The 24,686-nt window shown below is 41.3% G+C and overlaps 1 protein-coding gene across 3 annotated transcripts in view; it reads right to left on the bottom strand.

The window, feature by feature from the left end:
- Nucleotides 1-15,036, bottom strand: part of LOC109920150 (CBY1-interacting BAR domain-containing protein 2-like) — a 34,908-nt gene extending 19,872 nt beyond the window's left edge. For 2 of the 3 annotated variants that reach the window (XM_048605862.1, XM_048605864.1), the window contains exons 1-4: nt 14,806-15,036; nt 11,030-11,098; nt 8,470-8,571; nt 1,690-1,695 (exon numbers count right to left, since the gene is read on the bottom strand). In XM_048605862.1, coding sequence (XP_048461819.1) covers nt 1,690-1,695; nt 8,470-8,571; nt 11,030-11,098; nt 14,806-15,021 — 393 coding nt within the window. In that variant the 5' untranslated portion in view covers nt 15,022-15,036. The remainder of the gene's footprint in view (nt 1-1,689; nt 1,696-8,469; nt 8,572-11,029; nt 11,099-14,805) is intronic. The other variant, XM_048605863.1, reaches the window with a different exon arrangement.
- Between the last annotated feature and the right edge of the window lie 9,650 nt (nt 15,037-24,686).

The following is a 24,686-nucleotide window of genomic DNA, read 5'->3' as shown; positions in this document are numbered from 1 at the left end:
TTAAAATGGTGACTCTGGTTCAAAACTATGCTATTTCCTGCAAAACCCTTTGAGGCTTCTCAAGTTTGTGAAAGATCATATATAAATGCAAATACTTCCTTCATTTTTCTTTATATATATGTATTACATGTGGAGAGAATGCCCTGTAACTATTGCACTTACTCCCTGTAACTCTTTGCCTGCAAGCATTTCATACTCACAAGCTTCATCACGTGAAATTTGCCAGTGCATGCACATATAAATGAACCACAGCAACACAGACTTGATGAAGGTGATGCATCTAACACTTAACTTACCTCTGCCAAAGCAGACTGCAGCAATCAGTCAGAAGACATGTATATTTTTTAGTGTGCGGAGAACTCCGGGAAAACAAACCACATTGCATTTTCACAAATTACTTTGTTGTCATATTGACAAATATTAAGCGCTAGGAAAAGAACCATCTTCTCAATTTCATGAAGATGAGAAGTGTAGTGCTGGTTAATAATTAGTCATCATTCAGATTTACTGATAATGCTCTTTAAAGTAGTCATGCATCAGTGCTATATTATTACAGAGCTTGTTACCCAAGGTGCAATAAAACTTATATAAGCATGTAGCTTCCGTATAATCCTACAGCCTAACCTCGGCTGATTTCTACTGATCAGCAGGCTTGCAAGTCAGGAACTGTATATGCTGAACCAACCAGTTACTTTCTAAGACTGGGACCTGGACTTTGAAGATTGATCAGGAACTTCATACCTGTATGAATTCCGGGTTCTGACACAACTCCTAAGTTGTATGGTTCTTGGTTTGCTGTTTTTGAGTTTAAATGGCCTAATTGGCCAAGAGCCAAGCATGGTGCCCCACTGGTGACGCCATATTGCCTCCAGGGGATAGAAGCTGCCTCTCTGCCATCAGCATTGGGGGCAGACAGTCGCCATTTTAGAGGCTGTTGCCAATTTGAGCAGGCAGGTCTTTGAAAGGATTTGAACGAGGCAGTCAGCAGCACTCTTTAAAGAGCAGCAAATTAGGGGAGGCGATGGCCTAGTGGTATTGTCACTGGACTGTTAATCAAGAGCCCCACATAATGTTCTGGGGGCCTGGGTTCAAATCCTGCCATGGCAGATGGTGGAATTTGAATTCAATAAATATCTGGAACTAAGAATCTAATGATGACCATTGTCAATTGTTGGGGACAAACCCATTTGGTTCACTAATGTCCTTTAGGGAGGGAAACTGCCATCCTTACCTGGTCTGGTCTACATGTGACTCCAGACCCACAGCAATGTGGTTGACTCTTAACTGCCCTCTGGGCAATTAGGGATGGGCAATAAATGCTGTCAAGCCAGTGATGCCCACATCCTGTGAATGAATAAAAAAAACTCCTGCCAGTACCAGTTAACACCACAGCTTCCTCTTAAAGCCATGCCCAAAGGGATGAACTGAGGTCTGCAGTGAATCTGACAATTGTGTACTGATGTGTACAAGATGGCTCAAGGTCGCCAGAAGTTCTGGACAGGCTCCATCACCAGCTCCTTAAGGGGCTAAGGGGGCAATTCATTGGAGGCAATTGCCTTCCCTACTCCCTTCCTACCTCCAGCACATTGAAAATTCATAGTTCTCATAGACACTGAGACCACAATAATCCGAACCTGCTGCACTGGAGTGAATTTTTAAACTTCAGATATAAATTTAAAAATCACACACCAGCGACTGGAAAGATCAGTTAAGGAAAACAAAACATTGAATGATGAGATAACAATTTCTAATTTCATTCACATTGCTTAAAAGCTAATTCCAACATTTCTGTGCATGTACACAATATAGAATGCTTTGTGAGTGTACTATGTAATCCATTCCATCCTCCTGTTCTTTTAAAACATACAATAAAAAGATAGGAAAATAAAAACTGATTATGGATCTGACAGTACTTGAGGATTACTTGACATGAATTCTGACACAATGGGTATAGTCAGTAGATTATCCAACTTTGTAAAAATTCCCATTCCAGGTGTTAGACCCTGCTGACTAATCTCTTTGAGTTCTTTGAAGAAGTGACATCTCAGGTTATTCGACTTCCAAAAGGCATCTAATAAAGTTTGACATGATGGATTAGTAATTAGCTTCAAAGCTTTAATGACTCAGCTAAAACTTGGCAATGGATGAGAAAGGGAGAGAACAATGGGTACAGTTTAGCAGGATATATTGAAGATTATGGGGAAGTAATGAGTGAGTTTCTCCAGGTGAGCTATGTTGGGATCTCAACTGTTTTAAATTTAACTCAGTGGTCTGGTTGTGAAAATCAGCGCAAGTGGGTTAAAATCGATTAACTCTGAAATCAGAATGCAGTGCTAAGTTATATGAGCGAGAGAGCACAAGTTAAGAAAAGGTTTATGTGCAATTATAAGAAATGTCTTGACACCAGTCAATGTTCAATACTTGAATGGAGTTCCTGGCAGAGTATCAGAAACATTTAAGTCACAATCAGAAGCAACATTGGGCAGGGGAGGGATTGTTGAAGAATAAATCAGAATCGGTTAAATGGCCTTTCTCATCCATAAATGATGATTAATCATTAAAGGGAGCTCATGTGAATAATGCAACTTAAACTGATAATTAATTAAATCCCATCCTGAGAGAAGGGTAAAAAATGTTATCAACGACTAAGCTGTTCAGGAGAGCTTGACTAATTTGAGGGGGAGGTGAATGTCTAGTGCCATTATCACTAGACTATTAACCTAGAGATCGGGGTAATGTTCTGGGGACCCGGGTTCAAATCTGACCATGGCAGATGGTGAAGTATGAATTCAATAAAAATCCTGAATTAAGAGTCTAATGATGTCCATGAAATGGTTGTCAGACAAACTCATCTAGTTCACTAATGTTCTTTTGGGAAGGAAATCTGCCATCCTTACCTGGTCTGGCCTACATGTGACTCCAGACCCACAGCAATGGGTTGATTCAATAGCCCTCTGGGCAATAAACGCTGATCTGGCCAGTGATACCCACATCCTGTAATGAATAAAAATAAAACCCTCTTGTGCTTCTTGATCTGTAGAGTTCTACGGAAATAACTGGCAGCAGAATTGATTGCTTGTGGGCTTGTGAAATGCCAAACAGATCCCTGAGATGTGAATATTATAATGTGACCTCTTACAGAGAGGTGCTGACTCCAAAGAGCTTACCTGAATAAGGTGACAGTGGTATCCAGGTCTTGAGCACCATCTCATAAGAACCTTATTTTTTGGGTACTGTGCTGAAGCTAGGTCCCATTACTTTATGTAAAGCTCCCAGTTATGATCTTACACCAAATGTATTTGAAAATTAATGTGATGAATATCCAGTAAAAATTGTGTCCCTGTGATGTTCTTATCACAGATTGAAATCTGTGTGACTGAGGCATCTTACATAATTCTAAATGCCATCACCACACACCCATCTCTCCACTGGAGAATTTGCAGCTTTGGAAAGCAACAATTGTAGGAATACAAAATTCATGTGTCAAACAGGTAAACCATACCCTTAAGGCAATAAAAATTTTTCCTGAGATAAAGAGACCAAAACTGTACATAGGTGCAGTCTAACCAAGCTCCTATACAATTAAAGCAAGATGTCATTTCTCCTGTACTCCTCTTGCAGTAAAGGTTAACATTCTATTAGCCTTCCTATTGGCTTGCTGCACTTGCATATTAGCCTTTGGTGACTTATCGGCAAGGACATGTAGGTCCCTTTTTGTACATGTACACTTTTCAACCTCTTACCGTTTAATGCATACTTTGCATATCTGTTCCTTTTTCCAAAGTGCATAACCTCACATTTTTTTCACATGATGTTCCATCTGCCATGTTCCTGTCCAATTACTAAACCTGCCCAAAACTTTCTGAATCCTCTCTACATATTCCTCATGACACACATTCCTAGTTAGTGTTGTGTCATCCACAAATTCAGAAATAATACATTTGTTCCCCCCTTCGATATCATTGATATTGAGTTTGAACAAGTGGAACCCAAGTACTGATCCTTGTGGTACCCCACTAGTCACAGCCTGTTAATATAAGAATGATCCATTTATTCCTACTCTGTTTTCTGTCTGTTAGCCAATGATTAATCTATGCCAGTACATTACCTACTGTGCTATATGCTTTAATTCTTCTAACCAGTCTCCTGTAGGTGAATTAATCAAAAGCCTTCTAAGTATATCAATATCTAATGTACTACATCTATTGGTTCTCCATTATCAATTTTGGTAGTAACAGCTTCTAAAAACTTCAACATTTCATAAAAAATAATTTCCTTTTCATACACCCATGCTAACCATGCCCAATTAGAACATTATTATCCAGATAAAAATGGAAAGAACTGCAAATGCTGTAAATCAGGAACAAGAACAGAAGTTGCTGGAAATGCTCAGCAGGTCTGGCAGCATCTGTGAAGAAAAATGAGAGTTAACGTTTTGGGTCCGGTGACCCTTCCTCAGAACTGATGGTAGCTAGGAAAATGTTGGTTTATATACAGAAGATAGGGAGGGAGAGGAGGTAAGGAGTAGACATTCGGTGGGGATAGGGCCCAAAGAGAGAGAACAGTCAGACAGATAAAGGAGTTGATAATGATTTGGTGACGAGGTTGAAAAGCTGTTAATGGAGACTGTTAGTGGCTAACAATAGGTGGTGTGTAATGGCAGACTATGTGATAATAAGGCTTGGTGTGTCAGGGTAGGGGGCTATGACATGGGAGAGTTTAGGCCCTAAAATTACTGAACCTGATATTGAGTCCAGAGGACTGTAGGGTGCCTAAGAGGAAAATGAGGCATTGTTCTTCCAGCTTGTGCTGACCTTTGCTAGAACACTGCAGCAAGGCTGAGACAGAGATGTTCGCCAGGGAACAGGGTGGTGTGTTAAAGTGTCAGGCAACTGGAAGCTCAGGGTCTTTTTTGTGGGCAGAACTTAGATGTTCTGTGAAGTGGGCACTCAGTCTACACTTCCTTTCCCCAATGTAGAGGAGACCATATTGTGAGCAGCAAATGCAGTAGACTAGATTGTGGGAAGTGCAGGTAAAGTGCTGCTTCACCTGGAAGGTTTGTTTAGGCCCTTGCTCTTATTATCCAGATGTCTATTTATGCCTTTATCCATTGTGGCATAGATTATAGGGGCTGGGATATTATGTTGGAGATGTACAGAACTTTGGTTAGGCCACAGCTGGAGCACTGTGTGCATTCTTGTCACCACACTACAGGTAGGATGTGATTGCACTGGAGGGGATGTGAGGAGATTCACCAGGATGTTGCCTGGGGTGGGGGATTTCAGCAATGAAGAGAAGCTGGATAAGCTTGGGTTTTGTTTTTGGAGTAGAGAAGACTGATGGGGGAATCTGATAGAGATATATAAAATTCTGAGGAACATGCATAGGGTGAATAGAAAGTAGCTGTTCCTCTTAGTCAAAGGGTCAATAACAAGGGGGCATAATTTTAAAGTGAAAGGCGTGAGGTTTAGAGGGGATTTGAGGAAAAACCTTTTCACCCAGATAGTGGTGGGGGTCTGGAAAGGACTGTCTGGGAGGGTGTTTCAGGGGAGAAATCTCATAGCCTTTAAAAAGTACTTGGATGAACACTTGAATTGATGTCACATTCAAGACTATCGGCTTAGCACAGGAAAGTGGGACTAGTGTAGGTAGTAGCATATTTTTGGTGGTACAGGCTCGACGGGTCAAAAAGGCCTCTTCTATACTCTATGATTCTTTAAATTATGATTCTATGATTATCCTATCCTTTATAGTAAATTCTAGCATTTTCTCTATAACTGATGTAAAGCTAACTGGTCTGTAGACTTCTCTCTTCCTACCTCCCTAAATATCAAAGTAACATTTTCCACCTTTCATTCCTCAAGAAACATTCCAGAGTCTACAGAATTTTCCAAATGATCACCAATGCATTGACTATCTCTAACTCTCCTTCAACACTCTGGATGTAAACTATTATGTCTTAAAAATTAATCAAATTTCAGCCTCATTAATTTTTCGAGTCTAACCTTCTTACTAATGCTAATTTCCTTTGACATCTCATTCTTCCTAGTCACTTTAATCGGTGGTCTGGGGGTTTTATTATATCTTAGTCAGTGAAAACAGACACAATATAATCATATAGCTTGTCTACCATTTCTCTATTCCCCATTATAAAATGGTCCAGACTCTCTGTTATGGACCTGCATTCATTTCAGCCAAATGTTTTATTTTTATGTACCCATAGAAGCATTTGCTGTCTGTTTTAATGTTTTCCTTTAGCCAGATGGCATTAATATTTTCCCTTTCCTTATCATGTTTGTGGCTCTCCTTTGCTGTAATCTAAAACATCTTAAACCTCAGATTTACACTGCTATTTCTGGCTATTTTATAAGCCTTTACTTTCAATCTTATACAATTGTGAAACTCGCTCTTTTCTGTGGTTCACCTTTTTGAGTTTTTGCACCTGGGAGAAATGTATAGCTGCTGGAAACCAGGTAACAGCTCTTTAAAGGCTGTCCAATACTTATGTACAGTCATTTTCCCAATATTTTCTCCAATCTAACTGAGGCAATTTGTGTCTTATGCCTTCATAATTTCTTTCATTCAAATATAATGCCATTGGTTCAAATTGAGCCGCCTCATTTTCAAACATAATGTCAAATTCTATCATATTGTGATCATTTATCCCGAAAGGTCTTTTATAATAATGTTTTAATTAGCCCTTATTATTTCATAACACTAAATCTAAAATAGCATTTCGTCTAGTCGACATACTGCTCTAGAAAACCATTACTATCATACTCCAGACATGCATCATTCATCGCTTTAGAGCTCAATTGATTTACACAGTCCAGAGATTGAAGTTACTCATAATAAATGAACTGTGCAAGCTGCATGCTTCTCCTATCTCCTGATTAATACCACATCCCACGCTATTGCTATAAATAACTCCAACCAATGTCAGTCATCCCTTTCTGTTTCTAAGCTCCAACCAAAGAGATTCCACATGTTATTCTTCCGATCTGAGATTCTTTCTTACTAAGCTGGCACAGCGGCACAGAGGTTAGCACTGCTGCCTCACAGCGCTAGGGACGCAGAATTGATTCCAGCCTGAGGCGATTATCTGTGTAGAGTTTGCACGTTCTCCCTGTGTCTGTGTAGATTTGTTCTGGATTCATCGCACAGTCAAAGATGTGCAGATTAGATGGATTGGCCATGTTAAATTGCCCCAGAGTGTCCAGGGATGTACAGGCTATATGGGTTAGCCATGGGAAACATGGGCTGACGGGGATAGGATAGGTTTGGATGGAATGCTCTTTGGACAGTCAGTGTGGATTCAATGGACCAAATGGCCTCTTTCTGGACTGTAGGGATTCTATGACTTCTAATGTACTGATCCCATCCTTTATTATAAGCACAGTTTCACCTCCTTTTGCTTTTCATCTGTCCTTCCTAAATGCCAAATATCCTTGAATTGTTAATTTCCTAGTCCTGATCCTGGTCACCATGCAGCCATGTTTCTGTAATGGCGATTAGATCATACCAATGTATCTCTAACTGTCCCTTTATATCGGACAACATCAGCATTCAAGTAGCGTGCTCCTAACTTTCTCTTTTTGACATCATGCCACCTTTGAAGCATACTGTCAATGCTTAACAGTCTTCTCCTGTCTTCTCGTCTCCCTAGCAACTTTTTGATTTACTTTACTACGTTCCTCCCTTCAATCTTGTTTTACCTCTCAGGTTCCCATCCTCCTGACAAGCCAGCTTGAACCCACCATAGCAGTCAAATGAGCAAGAAGATTAGAACTAGGACAGCTTATGGTGGAGACGTCTTCTGCCAATCATCATGTACATATTGATAAAAATACCTTGAGGTCTGAAGAACCTGAAGAATGGGTGAACTTATACAAAGACGATCTCTCAATTGCTCAACAGTTCATAATTTGATGAATGGTGATTAATTTTGTGTTAAATTACTTCTTTACAAAATACAAATTTAATATTCAATTGTTTGCTCCAGGCTTTAGAAGTGGCTTGAAGCTGTTAACAGATCAGCAAGAGGAGAATATATTATTGAAGTTGCTGGTAACATATGTACTGTAAACATTTCAGAACAACTTTTTTCTTCCAAAATGTCTTGGCAGACTTTTCTGCCTGTGTTTGTACATTGTATGTGATGGTATAAGCATTAATATAAGCGAAATTCTGAAGGATTATTAATTATGATGTAACCACTTGATAGAATAATACAAATATAAAACTTTTAAATCCCAGTGATTAATACATACCAATCATAATTTGTATTTACATATATATCAACAGTACTTATATCTATATTGCATATTCTTCTACATTGAGCTTCGAACCTCATTTGATAGTTACAGTCCCACTACAGCCATTATACACATTTGAAAAGTTGTGTAAATGAATAATCTTTCTTTTCTTTAAAGTCTCCACCCTCAAGAGCAGAACTTTCAAAAAGGATACAATCCCTTGCCTGTCCGAGGGGTTTCTCTGTTTCAACTTTTGCAGGTTTTCAAGTTCCTTCATTTCACGATTGCGGACACTATTACATTTCTTGATATCTGCCTGATTTCATAGTGGAAAGAGAAACCAAGCTAACGTAATGTTTTCAAAAGCAAGGAAATATGTTAGACTTCTACACTGTGTACTAATAAAGTTAATGTCCATTTTATTTTGTGACAGGGTCTCCAATTCTGTTGTATAAATTAACTATTGCTTAGTGATACAGAACTTGAGTTATCGCTGAAGAGAGGCATGTTGTCAAAACAAGAATGCCAAATTTCAAATGAGCACAACAATTTATAGTTGAGGGGATAAGGCTGCTTAGTGGTTGGCAAATCGACTGTCATTAGCTGAGCCATTGCCACCGAGAAAGCAGTGCTGAACTATGGGTAATAACTAGTGGCAAGCAGAGGATTCACCACACTGGGAGTATGACAAGCAAACATTCGCATGTTTGGGGTTTCTGGGATTGGGGAGGGTATATTAGTGGGGAGCATTTAGAGATATTCAGTGCCTGATTGAGGAACCTGAAATCAAGAAGAACATCTCACTGTAAACCAGAACCCAGTCTGAACTATTGACCCCCTCCCTCACAGGCTTCACCCTGCAAACCTCCTTCTGCCATCACTCACCTGCACCTGGATCCCTCCTCCATCTAAGGCCAACTGCTTGCCCATTGGTGCTGCTGAGTACAGAACAGCTCCCGGTCTCTGACCTTTCTGATTCAGGATAATTAGTCTGGGGGTAAGGCCATCCACTGGTTTGTTAAGTGGTCAGATGGTGCAAGTTGTGGGGGGCCTTGTTGAAATGCAGCATCACAGGATCCTCATCAAACAAGACCCCTATCGCTTCAACACCACTCCACCCTTACCCCATGTTCTCCACAGCATTCCTTCCAGCATCTACCCCATCAAATCCCTTAAGGATGTGACATATTGCAATGAAATCCCCTCTCTTCCTTCTACATTTGTGGAAATTAAGTCCCTGTCTTTATCTGGAATCTCAACCACCACCCCCAACATCCCTGGTTAATTTAGCAACTTTGCTTGGAGGATTGGTAATCTTTCTTTCAACTTCCGGTTGTAAACAGAAGATTTTCACCAAAAATGATCAGTCTTTCTCATTTTCAGGCAGTGATTGAGTTTCGCTGTACAGGTATTTCTTTGGAATTTCAGCCAGCGTTTGCAGTGTGTTTTCTCCCTTTTGTTTCCGAGTGCCTCCACTCACCGTCCAATGTTTTACCTACTCTCACTGTGTATCTTCCAGCCAAGAGGCAAAATGATCTGAATCACAGACGTTGCCACAATATCAGTCCATTTCAAAACTTAGACAGGTCAAAAGAATTCCCCTGTAATCGTTACCAGTCTTTTTTGATTAACGGGAACAGGCTGTGACAGTTGTGCTCTCGTACTATACCGGCCAGAATCCTAACTTGAAACCTCTGGAGTGTTGCATTCATCCGAAACCTCAGTGCCTGTGTCCTAACTTGAACCAAGCCCCAGTCACCCTTTCGATTGGTACCCGAGCTAGCAAAGACTCGATTGTTAGAAACCTCGGCACAGGAGCTGAAAAGGTGGGTGGCACGTGCTGTGTTACTTTCTCTTCTCTCGTTTAGTATTTAATAAATTCACTCTTTTTTAAACCGAAGGCAGTGCCCTTTTAAAACGCAGGTTCATTTGGTTCCGGGAGAAATGTATTTGCAAGGGACGGGATCGTTTTTAAATTGATCCTGTTGCAACCATCTGAGCATGAGGGGGTGAGTAGAGAAAGGGAGCCGTTCCATCTTTCCTCTCCCAGGAGTTTAACAAATTGTGATATCCTGCCTGGAACCATAACAAGTTGGGGAACCTCACCCAGTGGCTATTTGGATCTTTTCTCCTCTAATTTTGTCCTCTTAAATATTCCTTCATTCCAATATTGTTGGCAATATCTTTAGCTGCCTGGGCTCTCAGCACAAGTGGCGTGGTGGCTCAGTGGTTAGCACTGCTGCCTCATAGCACCAGGGACCCGGCTTCAATTCCAGCCTTGGGTGACTGTCTGTGCGGAGTTTGTATGTTCTCCCTGTGTCTGTGTGGGTTTCCTCCCACAGTCCAAGGATGTGCAGGTTAGCTGGATTGGCCATGCTAAATTGTCTGTAATGTTCAGGGATGGGTCTGGGTGGGATGCTCTGAGGGTTGGTGTGGACTTGTTGGCATGAAGGGCCTGTTTCCACACTGTAGGGATTCTATGATTCACTGAAATTTCCACTCTAAATCTCTTTACTTCATCTCTCTGTCTTCTTCATTAAACACTAGTTAAAATCTTTCTACTGTTCTGGTACCTCCCCATGTAGCTCAGTATCAATTCCTGTTTTTTATGTTCTGTGCAGCACCTTGGATTGTTTGTATTTCATTACCGGTACTATATAAATGCAAGTTGTTGTTTAGATAGGGTTTTTGCCACACGATTGGAAAAGAACATGACTTCTGATTATTTGGAAACATTATCACAGACGATTAATGAGCAACGTAAAACAAAATACCCGTTTGGATTTTGTCAGGGGACCGTAAGCCTTTAGTGGCTCAATAACCTTGGCGTCCAGTCTCTCCACCTAAAAAAACAATTTGATAAGGAAAACAGGAGTTAATACAAAGGTCAATCTTATCAAGAAATTGTTGCAACCAATTGTGAAGTTATGGCATTGAAATGTGACCTATTAATAATTGAAACATAATTTTGCTGTATGGCTAATTCCCTCATACGTTAATTAACTTCCATCTTGTGGTAATCACTTCCTGTCGCTGTTCTCTGTAGGCTCCCTGAGCACTTCATTTTTCTGAGGCGTTTGGAAATCTCAACCCAGTAATCAGTAAAAGCCGATTACAATGATTATTATTGGACAGTTATGAAATGCTGAGAATCCCTCACGGAAAAATAAAATTGAGATTTTATTTTTCTCTCATTCTCCCTAGCATTAAAGTATGTTATGTTTGGATAACGGTTATGGTTTAGGATTCATAATCAAGAATATAGATCCCACTATGACTTGGGGGAGGTGAAGTCTCTGTTAGAAAGGGTTGCTTGGAAGAGTTAATTATTTGTATCATTTCAAGATTTACATAAATTTGTAAAATGAATGTTTTCCACCAGTTTCCTACAGCAATACATTGTGGAAGTGATTAGGGATAAAACTGTCTTAGAACTGGTGTTGTGTCGTGAAATCATAATGAAAGATCCACTGGTAAGTAGTGATCCTAATACCATTGAATTCCATGTTACATTTCAAAGTTACATGCTGCAAACTCAGACAAGGATCTTAAACTTAAATAAAGCTAATTTCATCGGCATGAGGGGAGAGGCTGGGACATGATCAGGACTTTCTGGGAAACTAAGGAAGTGAATGCTGGGCTCCTTGCTGAGATATTCATATCGATAGTCACATGTGAGATGCTGGAAGACTGGAGGGTGGCTAATGTGATGCCATTATTTAAGAAAGGTGGTAAGGAAGAGGCAGGAAACTATAGATTGGTGAGCTTGACATCAGTGGAGGGTAAGTTGTTGGAGGAATTTCTGAGGGACAGAATTTGCATGTACTTAGAAAGGCAAGGACTGTCGAGGGATAATCAACTTGGCTTTTTACATGGGAAATTGTGTCTCACTAACTTGATTGAGTTTTTTGAAGAAGGGACAAAGAAGACCGATGATGGCAGAGTGGTGGACATTGTCTGTAGGACTTCAGCAAGGCATTCAACAAGGTTCCGCATGGTGGACTGGTTAGTGAGTTTAGATCATATGGAATCCAGGGAGAGCTAGCCATGTGGATATAAAATTGGCTCAGAGGTAGGAGACAGAAGATGGTGGTGGAGGGTCGTTTTTCAGTCTGAAGGCCTGTGACCAGTGATATGCCGCAAGGATCAGTGCTGAGCCCACTGCTTTACGTCATTTATATAAATGACTTGTGTGTGAATATAAGAAGAATGGTTAGTACGTTTGTAGATGACACCAAAATTGGTGGTTTAGTGGACAGCGGAAAAGGCTAGCTCAGAGTACAATAGGACCTTGATCAGGTGGGCCAAGGAGTGGCAGATAAAGTTTAATTTAGATAAGTGTGAGGGGTTGCATTTTGGTAAGGCAAATCAGGGCAGGACTTATACACTTAAAGGTAGAGTTATACAGTGTGTTGCCAAACAAAGAGACCTTGGGGTGCAGGCTTGTAGTTCCTTGAAGATAGTGTCACAGATAGACAGGGTAATGAAGAAAGCATTTGGTATGCTTGCCTTTATTGGTCAGTTCATTGAGTATAGGAGTTGGGAGGTCATGTTGCAGCTGTACAGGGCATTGGTTAGGCCATGTTTGGAATACTGCGTTCAATTCTGGTCTCCCTGCTGTAGGAATGATGTTGTTAAACTTGAAAGCGTTCAGAAAAGATTTACAAGCATGTTGCCAGGGTTGGAGGGTTGGAGTTATAGGGCGAGGTTGAATAGGCTGGGGCTGTTTTCCTTGTAGTGTCAGAGGCTGAGGAGTGACCCTATAGAAGTTTATAAAATCATGAAGGGCATGGATAGGGTGAATAGCCAAGGCCATTTTCCCAGAGTAGGGAGTAGAGGGCATAGGTTTAAGGTAAGAGGGGAAAGATTTAAAAGTGACCTAAGGTGCAACGTTTTCATGCAGAGGGTGATGTGTGTATGGAACGAGCTGCCAGAGGAAGTGGTGGAGGCTGGTACAATAACAACACTTAAAAGACATCTGGACGGATACATGAATAGAAAGGGTTTAAAGGGATATGGGCCAAATGCTGGCAAATAGAACTAGATTTACTAAGGATATCTGGTCGGCATGGACGCGTTGGACTGAAGGGTCTGTTCCTGTGCTGTACAACTCTATGACTCTATGACTATGACTCTAACTATCTAAAATTGATTGTTTAAATAGGCTAAAAGGTATGGTGGTATGAACAGTGCGCAACAGTCAAAGAAACTAATAAAAAAAGTTCAACAGAAATATGTTAGCGTAAGATGGGAGGGTTGCAGAGTCCTCCTGGTGCCAAAATTTGGAAGTGCATCTTGGGATTTATAAATAAAGCAACTTCATTATTACATTCCACAGCTATAATGCTCTGAATAGCTCAACATCAATGGAAACTTGATATGTGGAAACTGAGATACATTGATTTGGAACTGAAGCCCAGTTGATTTCAGAGCTTTGTATCAAATAGTGGAAATGCATAACAGGTGACTCAGACACTGAAGAGAAATGCAAGGCAGCTGTATTGACCTTTACCAAAACTTCAGGTTACAACTGAGCCATTAACCATGAACCATACAGGTAATATCTTTTCAAAATTTTCAACAGTTATTATTGCTTTCCAGCACTGGTTGCTTTCTATTCTCTTACATTCAAATAGGAAAGAGAAGAGCTTAAATTCTCTTACACCAAATGATAGATTGACTTGCTCCCCTTGCATTAGGCAATGTTCCAAATAAGTTTTGAGAAACTTTCAATCCAAGGTGACTGTATTAATCTCACCTACTGGGAATCAACTAAGACTGATTATAAATGTTTCCAATCCTGAAAGTATTTCCTGTATTTAAATTGGAATGAAGGCTTTTCAGACATTGCAAAACTTGGATAATTCACTCATATTTGCGCTTATTTCTGCTTTAGTCAATAAGAGTTGAAAGTAATTGGCCTGGGAACTCGATGAGGACTTTTATTGTCATTATTCTCCCAAATTGGAAAATGAAAATTTGTTCAGATCAGCAACATGAGATTTATTTATGATTTGAAGCACGGACATTAAGCTTCATATTGCCTCCAGGTGTCTGCACAACACACACACAATTACAGAAAAAGGGAACACTCACTGCTTTTGAACTTGAATAAGCTTTATCGTTAAATGGAATGCCAACATTTCCCTAAACAGCACATACCTAAATTCAGCTGAGCTGTTGATGGTAATTTTAGATGCGCTGAATACTACCTACCTCCGCAGAATGAAGGTTAAAAAGTTACAATAAATGTCTCCAAGGATAGTCCTGTACAGCTTCTGGTCAGTATTCTTGCAGAAACATTGCTAATATAGCCCTAAATGCAGAATGTCTGTAAACATGTAATTACTTTAAACCTGTAAATAGCAGACATTATTATGCCAATCATTCAAATTAGTATCACCATGACTGCAGTAAGCAATGATGGGTGCCAGTGATAAACTAACTCATATTCCTTTGCCTCAGTGAGACTTCTGTAATATATACATATGAAAAGAAATCACATTTTAACCAGCTCCACGGATGTAGACATTTCCATGAACATGACTACCTCTGCCTGGCGATAGTCCTGAATCTTTGACAACTCCTCTCCAAAGTCCTTGAGGCACCTTCGTAACTCTGGATTTTCGGTGTTTGCAAAGTCCATAATCTGTTTTATCAGCAGGTCAACCTTGTCTCTCAGCCTTGCATTCTTGCGTGTGTAGGAAGCCAGGAGCATGCAGAATTGGCCGAGATACTTTTCTGCATTGTTCACCGTCGCTTCCATGATCTTGACCTGAGCGTCCCTTTACAAAATAAAGATTAGGAGATGAAAGCAGGCTGTGCTGAGAGCAGCAATTACAAATAATATTGTGAGAATTTGAGACACATGAAAAATTGATTCGGAATGAGTGGATCTCTGGAATAGTAACCCAGGCAAATCAGAACTTTGTTTGAGGAATGGTGTTGTGCTGGATCCAGGTAATTTCTGTCTAAAACACATTGATGTCATGGAATCATAGAGCTGTACAAAATGGAAACAGACCTTCAGTCCAACCTGTTCATGCTGCTCAGATATCCTAAGTAAATCCAGTCCCATCTACCAGCATTTGGCCCATATCCCTCTAAACATTTTGCATTCTTGTACCCATCCAGATGCATTTTAAATGTTGTAATTGTACCAGCCTCTATCACTTCCTCTAGCAGCTCATTCCATACACGCACCACCCTCTGCATGAAAAAGTTGCCCTTAGGTCCCTTTTAAATCTTTCCCCTTTCACCTTAAACCTATGCCCTCTGGTTTTGGACTCCCCCTACCCTGGGGAAAAGACCTTGTCTATTCACACTATCCATGCCCCTCATGATTTTATAAACTTCTATAAGGTCACCGCTCAACCTCCAATGCTCCAGGGAAAACAGCCCCAGCCTATTCAACCTGTCTCTATAGTTCAAACCCTCCAACCCTGGCAACATCCTCGTAAATCTTTCAGAACCCTTTCTAGTTTCATAACATTTTTCTTACAGCAGGGTCTTTCTATATTTGCAGCAATCATCATCCTTCCCTTACTGTGAAAATTTTAGATTAAGCTAATTCTTCAGCCTTTTGTTAGTTTCTTGTTACTAATTCGTTATTTGTTCAGATGGCTTGTTACATTCAGTGGACCAAATCTCAATTATTTAAGACTGCCTTCCATATATATTGCGATAAGCACTTTCTGTGCCCTGGCTTCTGTACATTTTTATTAACAAGCCAGCCTTGTTTTGCCACAAAAAACTGTAGCAACTGTCAATTTCAAAAGTCATTCAAAAACAAAAAAAATGATGTCGAATCCTAGTAACTTTTTCACATCTCCCATATCCTGCACCCAAAAAACGTGAAACCCAACAGATTTACTATTTTGACATGTTTCTAAGCTTCACCCTGTTGTAAGTTCCTTCACAGGCGTCTGAATAGCGCACTATTTTAATTTCATGTGAATCACTGCTGAGGTGACATTACTTAGAAAAGGTCCATGTACATGCAGATGCCTCTTGCTCTTTTCTTGCAGTTTTGAATGCTTCGCCTCAGGTTTAAATGACTTAGAGGGTTAGGATGGAAGGAAGATAGTGGGGAGGTGATGGCCTAGTGGTATTATCTGTACTGTTAATCCAGAGACTCAAGCAACATTCTGGGGACCTGGGTTCGAATCCCACCATGGCAGATGGTGGAATTTGTATTCAATAAACATCTGGGATTAAGAGTTTAATGATGACTGTTGATTGTTGGGAAATGCCCATCTGGTTCACTAACACCTTGTTAGGAAGGAAGCTACCATCCTGATCTGGTCTGGCCTACATGTGACTCCAGACCCACAACAATGTGATTGACTCTTAACTGCCCTCTGGGCGATTAAGCATGGGCAATAAATGCTGCCTGACCAGCAATGCCCTCATCCTGTGAATGAATAAAAAAAAAGATTACTGAAGAATAAAAAGAAATTCAAATGAATGGAGGAAAACCTGAAGACTAAGACAAAAATACAAGAGACAGATAAGGTTTCTGGTGGTTCAATCAGCAAACCATTTCATCTGAGATTAAACAACTTCCAATATTTTGTTACTTACAGGACAATTAACACATACTCTTTCTACTGATGCATTTTAGCAAAATAAAACCACAAGCAGCGAGGTCAAATTTACTGTTTCTTACAAATTGCCCAGCAGTGTTTCTTTTCCCCACTTATTTGACTAATCAATAAAACCTTGTGTAAACCAAGAGGGGCCCAGGTTAGGTCACTAGCCAGTGCTGAGCCAGCGAATGTCTAGTGCTACAATTTACATCATGATAGAGAGGAAAGAACCAGCCAGATTTCTTGCTTCTGATTCCTGTTCAGTTTATTTTGTTTGCAGGGTGCAAGTGCATAGATGTCAGAGGAAGAGTGGGCTGGAGGACGATGCCTGTTATATTTTCATATACCAACTCTGACTGCATTGTATCTGTTGCACTCTTGTCCAATCAAATGTGTAAGTTCGCTGCCACCAATCCTTCTTATTGGCATTAGTCTAAGTTAGTAGGAAAGATTGCCTATGCAATGTCTATAACAGAAGTGAGGCACCATCTTGTTAATCAGAATAGATTTATTAGATAGTACTTAGTGATAGTTACATTACAGCTGAGTCCATAAGAGCCATTTCCACGACCTCAGTCTGTATTTAAGAGTAAGTACACACTATTTTTATGTAAAAAGACTTAGCCCTGAGTTGAAACCAGACCAGTTAGCTCCTCCCGGGAACATTCCTCTATATTCTGATGGGTGAAGCTTATTATGCCAGTTAACCCTTTCAGGTGCTAACTGTATTATATAGCAATGTCACCCATGGTCAAATAAGCTGTTGATGCAGATTATCCAGGCTCATTTAACATTGTGTTCATGGTTGAGGCAAAAGAAAGGTATCCGTGACACGTAGCGCAACAAACTAAACAGTAATCCATTCCATCAAGGGAAGGATTTCCTTTTATGCTAATGAAAAGATATTCTGACATTGTGTGGGCTGCTATCTTGGATAAGAAATAGGAGTAGGACGAGAAGGAGAACATCATACAGTTCTTGAAGATTGGTCAGTAAGATTGTGGCTGAACTCCATTTTTCTGCCCTATCCACTTTGTGTTCAAAGAATATCAACCTTAGCCTTAAATATACTTTGTAAGAGGCCACATCTTTTTACATTTTGGACTGAAATTGAGAGATGTGGATACTGCCTTTAAAAAGGGGGGAATGTTCAAGGAGTTGTTTACAGTTTGGAAAAACTAGTGAAGCTAACTGATGCATATGAAACAATATTACTTTTTGTGGAATTGGGTCTAGATTAATTAGAACCATTTGTTATGGGTTCAAGAGAGCTCAGAATAACAACTCTCTGATTGGTCAAGTTGCATCAGTTCTGTGAGGTAACTGAAAGAGGCAAGGAGACCTCCAGAACTCGATTGCATCAACCTCACTCTCTCCTCTCTCTATAAAGTTGCTCCCTTCATTATGCTATTGATAGCGCAGATAAGCTACATCAGAGACGCTGAAAGAAATAATTCTAAAGTCCAGAGATAAAAAGAAACATCCCAGATTCAAACAAGTAACCAATGAACTAAAAATTGATTGTCACTGTGCAGATAACACTGTGGCATGACTGAAGATTTGATAGATTGCAAAACCAAACCATCTAGTTTTACAATTTGGACTGGTGATATAGAACTGTGTTTTCCTGAGCATTTTTCTTCTCCATTCATAATATTTGCATTTTGTTTGCTTTTCTTTCATATGTGTGTGTGTGTGCGTGTGCGTATGTGTGTGCGTGTGCGTATGTGTGTGCGTCTGTGTATGTGTGTGTGTGCGTATGTGTGCGTGTGCATATGTTTGTGTGTGCATATGTGTGTGTGTGTGCATGTCTGGGTAAATCATAGAAGGGGTAAAGTTTAGAATCCATAAACTAGAAATCCTTTTTTCTTTTGCTGCTCTTCTTAGGGTTAAGACTGTTACAATAAATGTTTCTTTTACTGTTACAGAAGTAACCTGGTGTGGTTTGCTTTGATTATGGGTAGCAGTCAGTAGGATTGTGACTTCCAGTACTTTCATTAAATCTTCACATTTTTGGCAACTCAGGGAATAGTGTGGCTTCAGTTCCAGTGCATTACCTCAGTGAATCAGGACAACTTCATCAGCTTAGCATCCACGGCTCTCCATGGTTGGGAAATCCCAAGATTCACTTGAGCAATGACATTTTCTCTCATCTCAGTCCCGAATGGCTGCCCCCTCATCCAGGCACTGCACCCCCTTATACTTCCTCACTTCCTCACTCCCTGGCTAAGAGAGAGCTCTCGACGTCTACACTGTCAAAACCTCTCAGAATGATTGTTACTTACATCCTCAGAAAGAAAGCTCTTAATGGTAGGCTCTGGGCTGGGAGCAACAGAGCGGATGAGAGCTCTACACCTGCTGTTTCTGACTACGCAATTCAGCTGTTTCACTGTGGAGTTTTCGACACAATTCAGTTTCATCTCCTATCTCTAGAAATTAAATTTTCACGAAGCAGAATTGAAATATCCTGCAGCAATCTGTTAAATAATTGATGGCGCTATTTTGCAAGGGATGCACTCATTCAAGTGTATAATTATTTTAACGTAGAATTTGATCAACATTCTTGATTTATTTGCCTCCACTTTGGGTCCTACTTGTCAGGTTGTTAATTGGCTTTCTGCCAGTCAGCCATTTGCAGGAGATTGCTCAGGGCCGTGGACTGGATGCAGTTACAGAGAGCTGGTGCTTATCTCCCCCCCAACTCCTGCACTGCACCATCGCTCTTGTTTTCTCTGTGTAGAGATCTGCGCTTCTCTTAGGTAGACTGGAGGTTTTGTATTACTTATCGCTTTGTGGGTGAGTGATTTGCAGCCTTGTACTGAGATCTGACCTCCCAATCACCCATCACCCCTTACCCAAACTTCTGTCCGCTTGAAGATGCCAGTTTTTTAAGGGGTAATCAGCCCCCACACTGCTCCACCCCTCGTGTCTTCCTTCCCTTCTTCCCCACTGAAACCCATTCCGCTAACTAGGCTCCACTTGAAGAACCAAGGTTGAGAGTGTATTGTGTCGCTGGGCTACAGGAGATAATCAGGAGTGGACTGGGACAAAATGCTTCCTCTTGTGTAGGACAAAGAGGCCAAAGTAAGATAGTCGTCAAGAAATCCAATGGCAATGTCGCAAAAAACATCTTCACCTCAATCAGAGTGAGACTGTGCAACTTGTTGCTTTAGGCATTTTACTTGAGGTAAAACAGGGAAGTTAGATTGTGTCGCATAAGCTGTGAGTCTGAGTCCCAAGAAAAGAAGTGTTGGACATGAAGGTGCATTTATAACATGTTCAAGCAGTTGATTGTCAGCCTGTAAATCCCTCCAACGTGTCTAAACACAAGCAGGGCATGCAGGAGAGGCTCATCAGATGTGCTGCAGAAGGCAACAGTAAACCACTGCAATAATGTGCACATAACAACACCTCAAAACTACCTCATCAGCTAGAAATTGCTTTGCAATGTCCTGAGACTGTGACAGGTGCTATGCAAAGACAACTCAGTCCCCAGGGCATCACTGAAGGAATTCCTCACGGTCGACTCAGATATGCCACATTTCTCCAGCATTCTGTGTGTTTGTTAGCCATATAAATACTGCGACTACAGGAGTATATCAGAAGCTTGTGGTGAGTAGGTCACCGCCTGACTGTGCGAAGCCTGTCTTGGATTTACCGGGATGCCTGCATAATTTTACACTGATTGGGAACTTTGCAAGAGTCCAGAGCCACAACAATGTGCAGACAATCAGGACCATAGGGGCTGTTTACAAGTGAAGCTGATTGGTTCTCAGCTATCTGAGCAGGTTGGAACTGGAAACAACTTACAAAGATACAGATACAGAGAGAGAGAGAAAGAAACAGAAAGGTTTGCTGTTTGCAGAAGATTCCTGTTCCTTGCATTAAAAAAAGGTTTAAACTTGAAGAGAAACAGTTACCTTTCCTACAGCAGTTGCAGTGAGTTGATTTGATAAATCAGAGACATTTTCCATGTGAATCAGTCACTCTGTACTTCTTATTAACCAATAGAATCTTCTGGAAGAAAGAAGTCTTTACACCAAGGGCCTGGCTCACTGAAGTAGGGTCATCTCCAGATCAGATTCAAGAATTAATGACCACTGAACTCACTCACCAGTTTTTTTTCTATCTTTGCCAATAAAATATTTTCCCGATTTGTTTGGCTCTGTGTATGTGTGTGTATGTGTGTATATGTGTGTGTTTATGTGTGTGTATGTGTGTGTATGTGTATGTGTGTGTGTATGTGTGTTTGTATGTGTGTTTATGTGTGTGTATGTGTGTATGTGTATGTGTGCACCTGTGTTTGTGTTAAGGAGGGAATTAGTGTCTTTGTTAGTAGTGTTACATCCTAGTGGTTTTATATCCATTTACTCATTGCTATAGTCTCATTATTTACTTTAAATAATAATTCTTGATTAGTACAGAAACCTGCCCTATGCTTTCTATCAATCTTCGTCTGAAAGTCAGGAATATTGGGGCACTATGTGTACTTTATATAAAAAAAAATTAAAATTTGGTATGTGAAACAACTCCACAGAGGCCAGTATGCCATCACCAAATCACCCTTTATTTACACGTGGAGAGTCCTTGACACTGGTTCAGCTTCCTCAAAGCCAGCTCTCAGAATTAACACAATGTCTGACACTTCTGTATATATCTGTCAGCCAGGGCTACCTGATTGGACCAGGTTAACAGCCCCAATTAGGGAATTCATATTCTATGAGGTCGACCTGACTGACCTCATTACAATCACTCCTACCCTTTCCCTCTCAGGCTGAGGATATAGCCAGTCCTTTATCTTATAGCACCTCCACTGGGCCTTTTAGCACCAGGTCAGGTTCCACCGACTCTGCATCAGATATGAGAGACGTGTAATGACTAGGAGCTCACCTCTCGTGCCCCGAGCGACTTGGGAGAAATTCACTCACTTCTTCCAGTGGCAAAAGCGGCAGGATCTGCTGTGTCCATCTCAGATTCAGACGTCTCTCCAATGCTTGGCACGGAGCGAGAATCCATGGGTCCGACAGACTTTCCAACTGTTCCAAGGAGCCGGACACGTTTTGCTCCCGTACCGTTTGCAAGTTTGCAGCTTTTATATGGTCCACACGCTTGTTCAGGACTATCGCACATACCCGAACTTTATACATCACTGGATCTGACATTTCGTCGGCCATGCCTCTTACCCATGCTGTGCCATTCCCATGGTTCCTACGTTAAACTTCATCCCCTGAAGTAAACTGTCTGTCTCACTTAGTGACATCTTGTGTATGGCATTGGTGTTCCTGATGCCATTTCACACTGCCCCAACAGGTCTGGGAAGATCAGATTCAACCTGGTGCAGAGTCTTCTCCCCATCAGCAACTCTGCTGGGGCTATCCCTGTGGTTGCATGAGGGGTGGTCCTATAATCAAACAGGAACCAGGACAGTTTGGAATCGAGTGACACTGTAGTCTATTCCTTTTTAAGTCGGCCTTCAAAGTTTGGGCTGCTCCTTTTGCCAGGCCATTGAACAATGGATTGTATGGAGCTGGCTTTACATGTCGAATCCCATTCGACTTTAGGAAATATTCAAATTCCTTGTTGGTAAATGATGGCCCATTAACTGTGACTAACACTTCCGGGAGTCCATGTATTGCAAAATATGCGCGCAGATTTTCTATCACTGTTCCCGTGTTTGACAAATGAACTCTTATGTTCATCCAGAGATAACAAGGTATAGAATTGAATGAACACAGCAGGCCAGGCAGTATCAGAGGAGCAGGAAAGCTGACGTTTCGGGTCTGGGCCCTTCGTCAGAAAATATTCTGAAGAAGGGTCTAGGCCCGAAACGTCAGCTTTCCTGCTCCTCTGATGCTGCTTGGCCTGCTGTGTTCATCCAGCGCTACACCTTGTTATCTCAGATTCTCCAGCATCTGCAGTTCCTACTATCTCTATACACATCCAACCACTTTGAGTGGGTGTCTTCAATGACTAAGAACATTGAGCCCATGAAAGGATCTGCATAGTCGATGTGTAACCAAGTCCAGGGCTTTGCCCTTGTTGGCACTCTGGGCACTGCCCACCCAATGCAGCAATGTCTGCATCCAGCCCTGGCCACCAGACATAACTTCTCTCCAACGTCTTCATTTTGGAGACCCCTGGATGGACCTGGGGGGGTCATCCAGTACCTGGCACCAACCTTTCCTTGGGGCAATCACTCTTGCTCCCCATAATAATATGCCGTGCTCTACTGTGACCTGGTCTCTCTGGGTCCAAAAAGGTTTCAGTTCTAGTTGTGATGGCCCTTTGGTTAACCTCATCACCACCAGTTTGTTTCGGTTTTACCAGGACCGGATCTTTCTGTGTCCTAAATCTGATATTGTCAGCTGTGACTGGAAAATTTAAAACTGTTACAGATTCTTCCAGTGGCGATACCCCCAGTGGTGTGTCTGCCAACAGGATGCAGCTCAATGCATTCACATTCGCCATTTGGCCTCCCGGATGTAATTATACCCACTTAGTATTACAGCCCACCGCTGAATTCAGCCTGAAGCTATGGGCAGCACTGCTTATCCTCTTTAAGTAGATGTAGCAAGAGTTTGCAGTGCATTATTATTACAAATTTATGTCCATAAAGGTATTGGTGGAACTTCCCGACTCCAAATATGACCGCCAAACCTTCCTTCTCCATCTGGGCATATTTATACTCTGTATTAGCCAGAGTCCTGGATGTGTACGCTATTCCTCTCTATTGAGCCACCAATGAGCTAAGACTACCCCAATGCTGTACACGGATGCATCACATGTCAATACTAGATCTCACTTGGGATCATAGTGTACCAACACCATAGAGGATGATAGCTGTTTCTTCACTCCCCTGAAAGCTATGGCTTGGTTACGCGACCATTTCCAAGGCTGACCTTTCTTTAAGAGTTGATGCAAAGGTGCCAGGATGGAGGCCAGGTTATTTATGAAGTTTATGTACTAATTCACCAGCCTAAGGAAAGACCTAAGCTCCTGTACAGACTTGGGAGTCGGGGCACCTTTGATTGCCCTCACTTTATCTTCCAACGGGTGTAATCTGGTCTTGTAGACTCTGTAGCCCAAGTAGGTCACTTGGGGTACCTGGAACACACATTGTTCCTTTCTTAGGTCTATATCCGCCTGGGAGAAATGTCTAAGGACTAAGTCCAAGTTCTTTAAATGCTCCTTATTGGTCTTCCCTGTTATTTGCACGTCATCCAAATAAATGGGGATCTGGGGTAGACCCTGTAAAATGTTCTCCATCTTCCGCTGAAAAGTGGCACAGGCTGATGATACCCCAGATAGCAGTCTCATATATTGGTACAATCCCTTATGAATCCTTATCTAACCACAATTGCAAGTATGCATGGCTCATGTTGAACTGCATGAAGGACAGCACACCCAATCCAGCTTTGCCTATAAGTCCTCTATGCGAAGGGTTGGATAATTATCCAGCCATGAAAAGCAGTTTGCCGTTTGTTTAAAATCACCACAAAGGCAAATGACCCATCAGGCTTCACAATCAGTACGACCCATGCTGTCCATTCTGCAAACTGCACTGGTTTGATGATCCCTTCGTTTTCCAGCTTCCTGACTTCTGCCTCCATTTTTTCCTGTAAGGCATATAGCAGTCGGTCGGCCTTACAGAGATGTAGAATTACTTCCTGGTCAACATGCAAGGGGAACTTGTCTCCTTTGATAGTCCCTAGACCTTTCTGAAAGACATCCGAGGATTTCATTCGGACTTCCCTCACACAGCCATTTTCTAATTGAAATATGTTGAGGCAGTCAAGGTGAATCTCTCAACCAGTTTTGCCCCATCAAACTTAGACCTGAGCCT

This window comes from Rhincodon typus, chromosome 15 (genome assembly GCF_021869965.1).
Source record: "Rhincodon typus isolate 14 chromosome 15, sRhiTyp1.1, whole genome shotgun sequence".
Taxonomy (NCBI): domain Eukaryota; kingdom Metazoa; phylum Chordata; class Chondrichthyes; order Orectolobiformes; family Rhincodontidae; genus Rhincodon; species Rhincodon typus.
This window is presented reverse-complemented; position numbering and strand designations above follow the sequence as displayed.